The sequence below is a fragment of the Corapipo altera genome, unplaced genomic scaffold (genome assembly GCF_003945725.1).
Source record: "Corapipo altera isolate COAL_440 unplaced genomic scaffold, ASM394572v1 61411, whole genome shotgun sequence".
Taxonomy (NCBI): Eukaryota; Metazoa; Chordata; class Aves; order Passeriformes; family Pipridae; genus Corapipo; species Corapipo altera.
Genome location: NW_020884875.1, coordinates 655,495 through 670,587, shown reverse-complemented (window position 1 = coordinate 670,587; position 15,093 = coordinate 655,495). Strand labels below are relative to the sequence as shown.

The window sequence follows — 15,093 nt, the reverse complement described above, 5'->3', positions numbered from 1 at the left end:
TGTAATCTTGTGATGAGAAGAGGAAATCAACATTTAATTAATTATGTTTTTGAACTAGAAAAAAGTAAACCCAGACTTACAAGTAGAAGTAAAGCCCAGTATTCGAGCAAGAAAAATTCAAGAAGAGAAGATGAGGAAACAGATGCAGAAAGAAGAATACTGGAGAAGGCGAGAAGAGGAGGAACGCTGGAGGATGGAAATGAGGTAATGCATTGTTTTATGAATGAATGAATGAATGAATGAGACAAAGATGCAGTCAGATTATCTGAAACTAAATTCAGTAGTTACTTATTTTGAATACTTCTTTGAGGAACTCTGTACTGTCTTGTTTTAAATTCGGTTGTCATTATCTCTCTGGGGTTTTTGTTTGTTATTGTTCACTCCCTCTGAGGAATGTAGAGTTGTTAGAATTACTTTGCTGTAAATTCAGACCTCCTTTTAAAATAATAATTCATTTTAGTTGCCCTCTGGAGTTCACTGGTATTTGCTTATGACCGCTAAAAAGTGGTTGGTGAGGACATACGAGAATCTCTTTAGAATGGCTGCAGGTATTAACTGGTATATAAAGAGAACACTTTGATTGATGCACTTCAGGCGGTATGAAGAGGACATGTACTGGAGGAGAATGGAGGAAGAGCAGCACCACTGGGATGACCGACGCAGAATACCAGATGGAGGATATCCTCATGGTCCTCCAGGACCTCTAGGCCTGCTGGGAGTTAGACCAGGAATGCCTCCTCAGCCTCAAGGACCAGCTGTGAGTTTCTTAAATTGAGAAAAAAAATTAAATCATACTTACCAGGAGACCCAGTTAAGAATTACGAATTATTCAGTGCTATTTCATTTGTCTCCAGTGTTTGTTAATAAAGGATTTGGAAAAGTGAAAAATTTTATGGCAATGAAATGGTGTAGGTGGACCTGTCTTCCAAAATAAGTCCACTGAAATGACAAGAGGATGCCTTAAATATTGTTTCTTCTGAAATACAAGTCACATTGCATTTCTGTAGCTTTTATTTTATTTGACTGCATTACACAATTTGTGGACAAATACTTGGATAAAAAGTGGTTGGATCATCAGTCTCAAAGGGTAGTGCTTAGTGGTGGATCACACTCTACCTGTGTGGAGTGCAGTACCACATAGTTTTATCCTGAGGGTAGTCTGAAAAGGACCTTATGGATGATCTGAAAGGTGATGGGGTGAGTGCACACTCCTGTGGTTTGCAACTGGCATGAAACTGAACCAATCTGGGATGGGGAGGATGGCTGATACCTTTGAGGGCAAGGCTGCCATCCTGAGGGACTTAGGCAGGCTGGAGGAATGGAACTTTATGGAATTGTGCAAGGACAGATATCTAATACTGCACTCAGAGAGGAATAACCCCATGCCTTGGTACAGGCTGGGTAGCAGCTTTGCTGAAAGGGATCTGGAGGTCTTGGCAAACAGCAAGCTGAGTATAAGTCAGCAGTGTGCCCTGGCAGCAGGCCAGCAGCACCCTGGGCTTTGGTAACAGGAGCATAATGAAGAGGTGAAAGGAAGTGATCACTTTAGTGAGAAACAAACTGATATAGTACATTTAGTTTGGGCCTTGCCAGTAGAAGAAAGATACAATAAACTGTAGCAGGTTCAGTGTGGGGCTACCAGGATGGTCAGGGGTCTGGAATGCATGCCCTGAGAGACAGGGATCTGGGCTTAATCAGTCTGGAGAAGCAAGAGCTTCTGTGGGACATAATAGCCTTCTGTTACCTGTGTATTATAAAGACAATGGAGCCAGGCTTTTACAGCCATGAGAGGGTGAGACACATGCAACTTGAACCAAGTCAAAAGAGGTTCAGATTGAAAACAGGAAATCATGTTTTTTCATGCAAATGGCGTGCAGCCTACATCTTTGATGGTTTTCAAAAACCAACAGGCTAAAGCCCTGAGCAACATGACGAGGTCTAACAGCTGACCATGTTTTGCACAGGACGTTGGACTGTACAACTTTATGAGATCCCATATTGTATGAATGTAATCATGGATACTTTATTTTGCATCAATATGCAAGTATTTCCCAGTTGACAGAAAGACAAGAGGTATTTTTTTGGCAGAGGTCCCTCTGATCCTGGGATTTGTAATTTGTTTAATTTTGACACATTTCATGTCTTTTCAGACATGTGACCAGTGTAGATTGTTAAGGATACTTCACTTCATGTTTTGTTACATTTCAGTGATGTCAGGGTTGAATATGTTGTTTAGCCACATGTTTGGGCTTTGATCACAACTTGGAAGTGCACTCAAGTTTCAGAAATACACTTTTTTGTCTGCGTAGCCTTTGCGCCGCCCTGACTCCTCCGACGACCGCTACGTGATGACCAAGCATGCTGCTATATATCCAACGGAGGAGGAGCTTCAGGCAGTCCAAAAAATTGTTTCTATTACTGAGCGTGCTTTGAAACTTGTTTCTGACAGCATGACTGATCTGGAAAAAAGCAAGAACAAAGAGGCAGATGACAAAAAGGATGGCAGTAAAGACAGGTATTTTTTTAAATTAGTTTTTATGAATGTCATTGTTTTTCCTTACCCAGTTATCAGTGCTTGAGGGATTCTCTTCTCTTTGGGTTTTTATACAGTATATGCCACTGTGGTCCTAGAAGTACATGGAATACTATTTTGTTTCACTTCTCTATGTTCAGGATTATTTTCAAGGTTTTTACATTGTTGTTTTAAATACGACTTTTAACTGTAATTCACAGAGCTTTGAAGGGAGTTTTACGGGTAGGCGTTTTGGCTAAAGGATTGCTGCTCCGTGGAGACCGAAACGTCAATCTTGTTTTGTTATGTGCTGAGAAACCTTCTAAGTCATTACTCAGTCGTATTGCTGAAAGTCTTCCTAAGCAACTTGCAGTAAGTAGAATTTTGGGGTTTGGATTGGAATTTTTGTAGAAGTGCTGTAAAAGTCAAGTCACATATCAGCAGGGCTCACTGTGCTACATTTCATAGCTCTGGTTCAGTTTCTTTCCATTTTCTGAGTATTTTCATCTGAATTCAGAGACTGCTGCAAATTCTGCTTTCTCTGTATTGTGTCCATACAAGGGTGCACTCTAGCGGTGTAGTACCAGTCATCGTTTTATAGATTTTATTTAAATGGGAAATAGAAATGAGCACAAGAAAGACTGTTATTCAGTTATCAGCAGCAATAGGGGTAATTTGTGCGGTGTTACAGAAAGCTTGCTGCCTGAAGGTCAGGTTCTCCATTAATGCCAGTCTTTTTGTAGTTATATCTTGTTTCCCATTTGTGTCAGTGCTTTGTTGGTCCACAGTTAGCTTAGTCTTGTCGGGTGTTTTGTGTGATTTGGATCTTTAAAAAAACAAACATGCAGTCTTAGACCATTCAGTGAAATTAATATAAACCATTTGTGGTATTTCCACAAGGAAGGAAAGTTAAAAATAAAGTCTCTCCCTTCTCTCTGCTGAATGAAGCCTGTCCAGTGTCACCCTAGAGTCACAGCATTAGTATTTCACTGCAGTCTAGTATAAACTGCTTGACAGAATATCACTGGCATGGTAGAAGCTTTAGCAGGATCAGATTAATTAGAAAATAGTCTCAGGTTTGCTCTTGTTTGAAGTAACAGAACAGAAGTCAGTTTAAAAAAATGCACATCTTGGGCTGTCTTTGTGGAGATGTCACTTGTCTATGTAGTTTGTGGAAGAATGTCACAAAGGTGCTGACAGCTTCTTTTTGGGGCTATATAGAATTATTAAATAAAGTTTGCAAGAAGCAATTTTTAAAAACAGCCTTGTTCAGTTACTCTTACATTTTTTTTCCCCTGGTGTTTATCTTGCCCTTAGTTCTTAGCATGTTGTGACAGCCAAGCATAGGATGTCCCTAGCAGTACCCATCCTGAAACTGTGAGCTTGAAAACCAACCACTGCATCTTTGCTTTTTAAAGGCTTCTGTGCTCCAGTGAGAAACACCCTGCTGACGTTCTAAGTGGCACTGAGGCTTTTCTTTATCTCAAACACCGTCAAGATTCTCGTTATGTAATTGTATCTGAATTTCCTTTCTGGGTAGTTTTCTTTCTTTTGAGTGCTTGATTACTGTTGTGTATTTTCATTAACAATTTGGAAACAGTATGCAAGTCCAGATATCTATGTCTTTATAGTGTGTATTTTGGTTTCTATGACTATACAGGTATCTGCTTCATAAAATTATGTTGCATTTCTGTCTTTCTGTTAAAAAAACCGCTATGTTGGAGTCCATTTTCTTCCCCACACTTTTATTGACCACATGCTAACAGAAATTTCTGTTTCTCGATATTTAGGTAATAAGTCCTGAGAAATACGATATCAAGTGTGCAGTCCCAGAAGCAGCAATAATTTTAAATTCATGTGTGGAACCCAAAATGCAAGTTACAATCACACTGACATCTCCAGTCATTCGGGAAGAGAACATGAGGGATGGAGGTTGGGAAGTTGTTAAAGATGTTACTTTTTTCTCACCCGTTTTTTTAATGTTTATCTATTCTGCTTAAGATGGCATTAAGGTCCTGGAAGGCAACATGCTGGCACATATATTTGGTCAAAACCTTGTTTTAGAACAACCAGTCTTGATAGATAACAGTTGGTTAAAATAAATGCGTATATGATGCTTTTATTTAATTTTTAAAATTTTTAACTTTATGTCCAACCTCAGCTTTCTGGAAAAGGTACAAACTTGACTTTTTTCCCCTCTTTTAAAATTATGTGGAAAACTAAGTATTTTATACCAAGTGGCTATCAACTAGCTTCCTAGATCAGTCTTGCCTTAAGAGAAAGATTTTATGGTTTTAGAAAATCAAATGACAGGGTTTTGGGTTTAAACTGGATCAGTATTACCATCACTTAGTCATTCCAAATAGCAGCACATTTAAAATGCACTTTCAATAATACTTTTGATGGTAACAGTGCTTCTAACTTTAAAAGACAATGCGATTTTTTCCAGCTCTCTGAGGTTGTTTTTTGGTCTGAAGTGTTTTTTGAGTATATTTAGGCTCCTGGTATTACTATCAGTCTTCTATCCAACTGGCAAACCCAGACTAATACAATAAGAAATGGCTTTGTCGTTGAGCTGAAGCAGAAGGTGGAGCTTGTAAATCAATTTGCATTTCTGAAGTCCACAGTTTCTCTGGTGCCAGCAGTGTTGCTTTAGGGTCTATTCTGTAACACTTTCAGAGCTCCAAAAGCTTTTAAGCGAACAAGCATGATTAATGTCTGCAGTACATTGGTTCCTTTTATTTACGGGTCAGATAAAATTAACTTTTGTTTCCTTTTAATCCTGTATTTTCATAGTTGAAAGTGATCATAGCAGACAGGGTTCTGGTGTTTGACAGTGAACCTACTAATAGGAAATCTGAGGCGGTCTTAACACATCTCATATGCAGGTTGAAAGAAACTGTATGTGTGTATGTATACATGTGCTTGTGTATATACGTATTTATATAAGCCACGGAGGTTTTTTTATTTCATCTCATCATTACATGTCCTCTAAAATACTTGAGGTTTTTATATTGCATTAGTAAATGTCCTGTAGCTGTGCCTAGTGCATTATAAGCAAGCTGTGTTAACACAGTCATCCTGCATACTCAGAAAGAAAAATTTCAAGATGCATTCTGTGGTTTGGATGACTTCCAAAGAGTCTTAGAGTGCTTTGTACATAATTTTTAAGCTGTGCATATTATTCCTAGCTATAAAGGCTTTGTAACATGTACTGTCACACCCAACCAATTTTACTTGTTTTTTAACAATCTAAGGGTAACGTGATTGGCCTGAACCTGACTTCCCATATTATTTAAGTTTATAAAGAATATGTTCACTTAAAAGATTTTATTCTTAAATTAGACTAACTATTAAGTGAAATTATCCTTAAACACCATGCTTATTTCTCAATGTGCTGTGCAAAAGTGCAATATTGATTCCTGCTACAACACTTAATTTCAAATAAGTGATTTCTGGCCTAAAATTCCATGATGTGGACTAAAAATAAAAGAATTTTCAAATTACTGTCATCAGTCCCTTAATTTATGCCACCAAAAGGAAACAAATCTGTATTTTTGTCTGACCCACACTTGAGTTAAATTATCTTTGTGAGTTTATTCACTGCTGAATGCAGTACTGCCTCTAGGCAAACAAAGTCAAGTTAAATTTCTCTTCAAGACACTGAGCAGTATAAAATGGATGTGCAGAAAAGTTCACTTTTGAAACTGGAGCAAATAGAAGACTGAATTGCCAATTATTGCAGCAAAGGAGTTCCTTGTTGCGAAGACTGCTGCTTATTTGCTGCAGAGTAACAGTATGTGTTTGTGTTTTTCTTACTGCAGCTTCTCATGCTCTGTGTCTTACATTGGTTTGAAGTTTTCATTTTTTTTTTAGCCCGCTTGGGGAGCTAGTTCAGGTGTTAAGGAAGGCTTTACCGGAAGAACCAGTTCGAGTAAAGATGAGACTGTCTTGCACGTGGAGTAGAATCATGTTTGATGTGTAATTACATGATGAAAGGCTAAAAAAAAACCCCACCAAAACAGTGAAATAAAATTGTTAACCGCATAGCTACTGTTTCTCACAGTATTGTGCGTTTGACAGTTTCCCGAATCTGATATTCCAAGAGCTCTAACCCCTGCTGTGGAGTCTTCCTTCAGCAAACAAAGTGTACATACTTACAAAGACATCTGTGTGTGCGCGTGTGTCTTTTTTATCCTTAGCTAACAGCCCCGGTCCAAAGCCTTCTAGCAGAGGGACTTGATTCCTGTCAGGGGTGGCTGCCAAGACATCGGAAGGATTTTTGACCAAGGTTTTCTAAAGCTCAGTGTCACACCTGCCATACTTTACAAAGGAGGGGTTTGGATGCATAGTCCTAGCATCTACTGTTACTTTGTGTTTGTTTTGTTTTTTTTTTCTTTTCGTCTTTGTCTCTCTCCTAGAATTAAGCAGTGTTCACACTAGTCTTGAAATAGTTGACTGGATAAAATGTATTTCACTTAATAAAACTTACCTAAATTGATACACCTGTTAACTTTTAATGAAGAGGTAGTGTGGACACAGCATGTCTAACTGAAGATTAACCCCTTATGTTTAGCCTAGTAATAAGTTATACAGGGTAAGAATTCGTGCCCATATTTTGTAAATTAATTCAGGTTTTGTCTTAGTTTAATAGGGTGGTAGGTTAGGCATCTGATTTTAGTTAAATAGTCTTTAAGGGGTTAATCCTGAAATGTGAAACATATGCAAAAATCCACAGATTAAATATTACAAGAGTTCCCTTGATATATCTTTTCAGTCAATGTGCAATACATGCCTCAGCAACTTCTAACTTTCAGTCTTAAGTTTCAAGAATGTTCTTACAATAGCTATTAGTAGTCCATTTTAGATGGGCGTTTCCAGCACTGTGCATTTAAACTGCAATTATAAATAAAATTATTTTCCAAATTAAAGTTTTTCAGAGGTAGAAGTAAAGTTTAAAATTATTGAATGATTTGTTGTGCTAAAAGTTTGCACAGTGTCACCTATTTGCATATTAGTTTTAGAAGAAAGTAAATAATTGACTGATTAGGCTAGTAGGCCCAACAACACATATTTTTATTTCTAATTCTCAGCCTTACTTTCCCACTTTTTCCTGGTGTGGGTTTTCTCAAGATGTTCTCCTTGTCTCTTATATCTGGGTTGTACTCCTTCCATCTGTTACCTTACCTGGCACCCTCTTGTTTAGGTTTTGAGGGGATTATTTTGCTGGGGTTTTTTTAATTCGTTTTGTTTTTTTTAAAAGAAACACCACTTTAGATGTCACCATTTTCTCTGTAATTGCCTTGTTAGTGCAGATTTTCATCTTTCCACTTCAACATACAGTATGTAAGTTGGAATATCTGTGTGAGGAGATACCTATGTTCTTCTCAACTTTGTTCTTATGAAGTCCTTCCCCTTTTATCCCTGTGCAATGGGATTGCCTTATCAAAATGCTCAAATCTGAATGTAGTACTTCACATTAAATTTAATTACTGTATTGCAAAGCTATACCACCCTATTAATTCATGGCTTTTCACTGCTGTATAGTAAAGTATCCTACTATTTATTCCCAAATCTTCGTTCGTGAAGCCTAGCCATGATACTATTTATTTTACATTTGTGGTTTCAGAGTATTATTTCTGCAACATCCCTAAAAACTTCTTGTTGCAGGCATGTTTGATAAGTCTCTGTTTTTAAATTTTATTCTCTGGCTTAGCTAAATTTGTATCTTTCTGAGTAAACTATATTGCTCCATACAGCCAGCTCCTGTGAAATGAGTGCCATTGAGTGAGGGCTTTTTGTTCATTTTAACTGGTGTATCACCAGTTATGCTGCCAATATACTTTGTTAGTAGTCCCAATAGCCATTTTCACAACTACCAAAAAAAAACTTCTAAAGGTGATCACTGATCTGATTATACCAATATAATTTTCAGCCTGTGGATACCCTTTCACATTGTTCAGTGGTTCCAGTTTCGCTGATGAAATCACTTCTGTGGTCCCTTCCTTTTTGGTAGCAAAGCAGTCAGTTTGGTAATAAAGTCCCTTTCTGAATATTTAAATACACAAGGTCTACTGTATTTTTTTATCTTTCAGGCATTCTGCTTTGTTTTTTAGACTATTCCTTGCTTTTCTCTTTCCTGCTGAATCTTACATAAAGCAGACCCTTTTCAGATCCAAGTGTTGCTGGAACACATCATGTGTATTATCACTGAGGAATTTTATTCACATGAGTAAGAGAGGATACTAGAAAGCAATGGAACTCTGTAATATTGAAGAACATTTCACATTCCTTTAGTCAGGTTTTTAAAGCAAAATAATTTCAAGTTTAAGGTATGATAAAAATAACATCATTACTAAACATCTAGTGCTGTTAAGATTTGTTATATTTAGTTTTTCTTTTAAGAATAGGTCCCAAATAACACGTGACCATTAAAATTTACAAGAAACTAAGTTTGAATGTTTCTGCTTGGTTAAAGTGGATTTTTGTGTTCCTTCTGTCTTGTGTTCTCTGTGCTGGTGCACTGTGTCCAACCATCCTTCCTTCGGAATTTAATTTTAGGGGATATGTGTTTTTCCAGTGTTAGCTTAAATAAAGAAATGCTGCGCATTGCATGATCTGCAATGCATTGGAAAATAACCTCAGAGCTGAAGCACAACATGCTCTTGATCTTCCGACTGGGTTGATGCCCTCATCCGAATTGAACGACTTCCGTTGAACATTTACATTTGTTGCTCAAGGGTTTTAAACTTTAAATGGCATGTGTGACATTGAAGCTGTTTAAGGAAGTGTCTTGCTCACCTGGTCAAACACCCATTCCTCACTGCATTTTGCCAATTCAATCCATTTTAGATGTAACCTCGGGTATGGTGAAAGACCCACCGGACGTCTTGGACAGGCAAAAATGCCTTGACGCTCTGGCTGCTCTACGCCACGCTAAGTGGTTCCAGGTTCGGAACATCATTTTACTTTCTTCTTGTAGCCTTATGAGAGATTAGTTCAGTTACAATATAAATGTTTAATTGTGTGAAAAAACTCAGCGTTGTTCATGCTAATAATACTTTTTCTGGTCCCTAAATTTAACTGTAGAAGGTTGAGTATGGAGGAGCTGCTTTATGCAGTGGTTGCTCATTTGACGTCATTTTTTTTTCTGGTCATGGAGAAGGCGATGTTGAAAGCTTGACTCGCTTGGGGTGATCATACGGTGTATATTTGTTATATATTCCATAAGGCTGCAGAGTAACTTCGCTTTAAATAATGGAATATGTGTTTAAAGCTTTGTGTTTAGATTTTAAGACCTTTTTTTTTTCTATTTCTTTAAGTGCATTAAGTGTAGGGAATGAAAGGTGAGAAGCAACTGTTTGGTTTAGTGACTTTGCCTGCTGGCAAAGGCACAATAAAGAAACCAAACAGATTCCCTTGACCTTTCAGTCTCTATACCTATTTCTTAGATCTTTACTTTATTCTTTTTTTCTAATATAGAAAGATACTGTATTTATTGTTACAAATGAACATAGGTCAAAGTGTACAGGGGATCAAGAAATGTTATTCTTGTATAACCTGTGCACTTTGACTTCTACCACCTTAAATTACTAACCCTACATAAAATACTGCTGTAAATGGCAGCTCATGGAATAAAGTTGTAGAATGATTTGTTTCAATCTTGTATCTGAGCTTCCATTGAACAGCGGTGTTTTAGTCGTTCAGCAAGTCCTATTTGCTGCAGGTGCAGGGATTAATTAATTTGATTTTGTATTGCTCTCAAGGCTAGAGCTAATGGTCTGCAGTCCTGTGTGATTATCATACGTATTCTTCGTGACCTCTGTCAGCGGGTCCCTACTTGGTCTGATTTTCCAAGCTGGGTAAGTAATGTCCTTTTGAATGAGTGTTTTTAATAAATGTGGTACTGCATGTAAAGTGTAGGGAAGTGTTACTATAATTTTTCAATTTAGATTTTTTCAACAAGTAATGTAGGGGTTTGTTTGGAGCATTTTTTGGAGCATTTTTTGCTAACAAATGCTCCAGATTCCCTCTTAAAGTATAATTTTCTGAGGTTTTGTCATTTAAAGCTGGAAGTAATTATTTTTTCCAAAAGGAATTTTCTGGTTCTTTTGTATCCTCTGTGGGTATATTCTTGTTGTAGGTTTTAGCATTTTTTCCCTTTACTCTGTATAAAAGAATATATTTTTTTCTAACCATCTACTCTAAAATGCTTGGAGTTGGCTGAAGCTTATTTAAAATAATGTTAGCTGTGCCCAGAGAGTTCCATGATAACAGAAAGGCTGCTTGAAAGAATAAATCACAGTAATTCCTGTGATCATTAATATGGCCCTCCCACAGGGTGAAATGCCACAGTACTTCAGTACAGTCTGTGGTTGTGTCACCGTCCGATTTTAATCAGTCTCACTTAAATCTCTGGGTTGTATAGGGTCAACTCTCTAAATTCTTGCATCTGAGTGTTCTTGGAGCATTGACCTAAGTGTCCTTTTGCATTGACTATTAAATTACCTCTCCAGGAGTGCAGCATGTGCTCCAGATATTAACAGATGTTTAATCTGTGGACCGGACAAAGTTTGTCTGAAACAAGTCTCTGAAACTTGTATTGTGAGGAAATAAACTTAGCTCTGACTGTTTCGTTTCACAGACCAAATCCAATTGCAATGTGCTCCTTCCTATTCAGATTTGGCAGGAAGGGCGCAGTCATTGTCAAGGAAGTTTCAGCAGTTGGCTTTATTTCAATGAGAAATGTTTTACAACTCTACTAAGTTTGCAGACAATTTTATTAAATTACTTCTAATAGTAGTTACTGCTTCTGGAAAGAAGTGGAGCGGTTACGTCTGGTTTTTAAATATCTAAAGGGAAAAAAGTACTGTTTGTTTCTGTGCTACATTTGATGAAAAGTACATTGAACAAATAGGGCTTAAAAGACACTAAGAAGTAAGTGCCCTCCTAATGATGATAACTGAGTTGCCAAAGAATAAACCCTGGCATCCTTTTAGAAGAGCATCCTTTTAGAAGAGCTTCCTTAGAACTACTGCAACACACAGCAGGCTGCACATGGGTGAAGAACAAGGAATGTAGTTCCTTAACGCTCACATTACCTGTTCTAATACAATCCAAAAGGGAAGAGAGGTAGGGAGCAGCATGTCAGACCTATCTGTGTCTCAATTCTCTCCAAAAGTGATTCCTGACTTGCTCCTGGCACCTGATGCATTGTCAGTGACATGTATCAGCATTGAAGTGTAGTCAGCAGTTCTTTTGTCCCATCGGAAAAATCTTACTGATTAAAACAATGGCTAAATGAAATTGGTGATTTCTGCCAGTCACAGATGGAATTTCATAGACTGGAGAAACATAGTTTTCTCAATACAGGTCTAACTGATATACCAGAAACCTCTTACAAACAAAAGAGATGCCAGAGTTTAAAAAAAAAACCAGCATAACTAGTTGTAAAAATAGAAGATATTAGGAAGTCTAAAATATTGATATTAGTAGCATTTTATGTGTCTAAAAGTAAAAATAAAATTAAAAAGTGTTGTCAGATTCCTACAAGTTAGAAGAAACTATTAGTCAAGTTTGGTGTTTCAAACTTCAAATCCAGCCTTTTGTGGACATAAATGCCAGGGCATCAATCATAATTCATATTTTCGTAGAATTGAGTTCTAGACTTCAGTTTATTGTATGAGGATTCAAATGAACTAGACTTGAATAAACGCAGAACCATTTATTCTGCTTTGTTCTTCACTGATGCATTTTGCTTCCTACTCAAAAACCACGACATAACTGTTGCCAAATCCTAAGTGATACAGTGTGAGTATGGAAATAACATGCTCAAGAATTGAAATATGTCAGTTAAATGGAGCTAAAATAGAAAAGAATTGGCACCCTTGGTGAAGGATTGGGATCAGCACTGCCTGTAGTTAACTTGCATACCTGAGAATAAGCATTTACATGTGGAAAGGAAAAATCAAAGGCAGCACTGTAAAGGCAGTGAGAAGGACAAGGACCAAACAACAAATGTGTCCAAAAATCCTACCTAAGAGAGACACATTGTTTGAGAATTAAACTTGCCAAAGAGGTGGTAATGAAACATCCGTTTAATGCTTGGAAAGAAAACTAAGAAAATCTAGTCTTTACTTTTACAAATATCTTTTATAGATTTTTCTGGAAAAAACCAGTGTCTTACAAAAGTAAACAGTGGAAATAGTCACAGTAAAAACACCAGTGTTTAAAATACAGCTGATGATTTAAACCATTTTAACTAGTATCAAATAATGTGTAAAATTTAGAAAACATGTTTATTACAGGGTGTTCTTTTACCCTTGTTTAACATCTGAGTTAGTGTTAGGCAACAACCAGGAGAAAACTTGCTATGAATTTCAGTTTTGCTAAACTGAAGATCTATTAACCACTTACACATTTTAAGAACATTAATTTTTTTATGTTTTCTATACTCTTGTAGAAAAAGGCTGCACTAGTTGTCTACCTGCATATGTAGGCTACAAGTTTGTAAATTTCTACAAAATTATTGAGCAACTTGTGATGAGAACAATGATGTCATAGCATCAGAGAATTGTTAAGCTTGGGAAAGACCTTTAAGATCCTAAAGTCCAACTGTTAACCCAGGACCATGACCACTAATCCGTGTCCTTAAGTGCCCTATTCCTGTTTCATGAACACTTCCAGGGATGGTGACTCCACCACCTCCATAAGCAGCCTGTTCCAATGCCTTACAACCCATTCAGTGAAAAATTTTCTGCTTATATACAATATAAATCTTCCCTGCTTCAGCTTGAGGCCATTTCCTTGTCCTGTCACTTTGTTCTCTGGAAGAAGAGGCTGACTCCCACCTTGCTACAACCTCGTTTTCGGGTGGTTATAGAGAGTGATAAGGTCCACCCTGAGCATCCTTTTCTCCAGACTGAGCCCAGCCAGCTCCCTCAGCTGCTCCTCACAGGACTTGGGTCCCACACCCTTCCCCAACTCCATTGTCCTTCTCTGGATATGCTCCAGCACCTCAGTGTCTTTCTTGGAGTGAGTAGCCCAAAACTGATCACAGGATTCGAGGCATGGCCTCACCATTGCCCAGTACAGGGGGACAATCCCTGCCCTGGTCCTGCTGGCCACACCACTGCTCCTGACACAGACCAGGTGCCATTGGCTGCCTTGGTCACCTGGCCACACTCTGGCTCATGTTCAGCCACGGTTGACCAGCACTGGGACACTTTCCAGCCACTGTGTCCCAGGCCTGTAGGTCTGCGTGGGGTTGTTGTGACCCAAGGGCAGGACCCAGCACTTGGCCCTGCTGAACCTCACAGAATTGGCCTCAGCCCATCGATCCAGCCTGTCCAGATCCGACTGCAGAGTGTTCCTACCCTCCAGTAGATCAACACTTCCACCCAGCTTGGTGTCATCTGTGAACTGACTGAGGGTGCACTTGATCCCCTTGTCCAGGTCATCAGTAAAGATATTAAACAGGAGTGGGCCTGATACTGAGCTCTGGAGAATAGTGATTGGCCACCAGTATCATTATCATTATCAGTACTCAGTGTTAATCTTGCACCACCTTTCTTTTTATTTATTTTTATAAAATAACAGGAATTTTTTTTCCTTTTTAGCTGAAAGTGTTGTATGATGTGTGGTGTTCAAAATTCCAGATTCAAAAGTTCTATATTGAGCAACAGGAGCAGCTTTTTTCTGTCTTAATCCATATTCTGATTTGACTGAATTCTCTTATTTTTGGTCTAGGCTATGGAGTTACTTGTGGAAAAAGCAATTAGCAGTGCTACTGGACCACAGAGTCCTGGAGATGCCCTGAGAAGAGTTTTTGAGTGTATATCTTCTGGAATCATCCTTAAAGGCAAGTTGCATTTGATCAGCGTATGTGTATTATGCTTAACTAATGTAAAATCTGTAATTTTGGTTGAAATCTGGAAAAGATGAGCTACTAATAGCCTGATTATTGTAGGTGGTCCTGGCCTTCTGGACCCTTGTGAAAAAGATCCTTTCGATACACTTGCTGTAATGACAGATCAGCAACGAGAGGATATTACTTCAAGTGCGCAGGTAAGGAAAGGATGTGTAAAGTAACTAAAATTGATGGATGCTTTTTGGTTAGGTTTAATTTTGGGTTTGTTTTTTTTCAATGGAGCTATATATTGGACATGAATTTTTCTTCCTCAGAATGTAGTTGGATCTTACCAGTCCTAAGTTAGGCATTAAACATGTCCCATTAGAAGATGTAGAATAGTGCTCAGTTTTGCACTAAAATTAAAGTATTGTCCTGAAAGGTTAGTAGCATTCTCATACATATATCTATCTCTCTGTAAATAGGCTCACTCTGCACCAGCATGCTACTAGATTGGACATTACAATGACATTTAATATTTTATAAATAAATCTGTGTAATTTTAATTTTTAATATGACAGTAGTGACCATTCATGCCTGCGGGTTAAGAGGTTACTGCCTCTTCATTTGATCCTTTTGCTAAAGTTTACTAATGCTTAATGGGACACGTGACAAGCCTTCCCTGCTTCAGTGCAAGTCCAGCAGTAAGACACATGTACATTATTTTTGAGCT

The 15,093-nt window shown here is 37.9% G+C and overlaps 1 protein-coding gene across 3 annotated transcripts in view; it reads left to right on the top strand.

Annotated features, from left to right (window-relative positions):
• The window catches only part of ZFR (zinc finger RNA binding protein), a 42,985-nt gene that overhangs the window by 25,344 nt on the left and 2,548 nt on the right, over nucleotides 1-15,093 (top strand). For 2 of the 3 annotated variants that reach the window (XM_027634796.1, XM_027634795.1), the window contains exons 11-19: nucleotides 59-204; nucleotides 595-757; nucleotides 2,310-2,515; nucleotides 2,734-2,884; nucleotides 4,303-4,444; nucleotides 9,365-9,462; nucleotides 10,279-10,374; nucleotides 14,261-14,372; nucleotides 14,481-14,578. In XM_027634796.1, the coding sequence (XP_027490597.1) occupies nucleotides 59-204; nucleotides 595-757; nucleotides 2,310-2,515; nucleotides 2,734-2,884; nucleotides 4,303-4,444; nucleotides 9,365-9,462; nucleotides 10,279-10,374; nucleotides 14,261-14,372; nucleotides 14,481-14,578 (1,212 nt within the window). Of the gene's footprint in view, nucleotides 1-58; nucleotides 205-594; nucleotides 758-2,309; nucleotides 2,516-2,733; nucleotides 2,885-4,302; nucleotides 4,445-9,364; nucleotides 9,463-10,278; nucleotides 10,375-14,260; nucleotides 14,373-14,480; nucleotides 14,579-15,093 lie in introns of those variants that run through there. The other variant, XM_027634797.1, reaches the window with a different exon arrangement.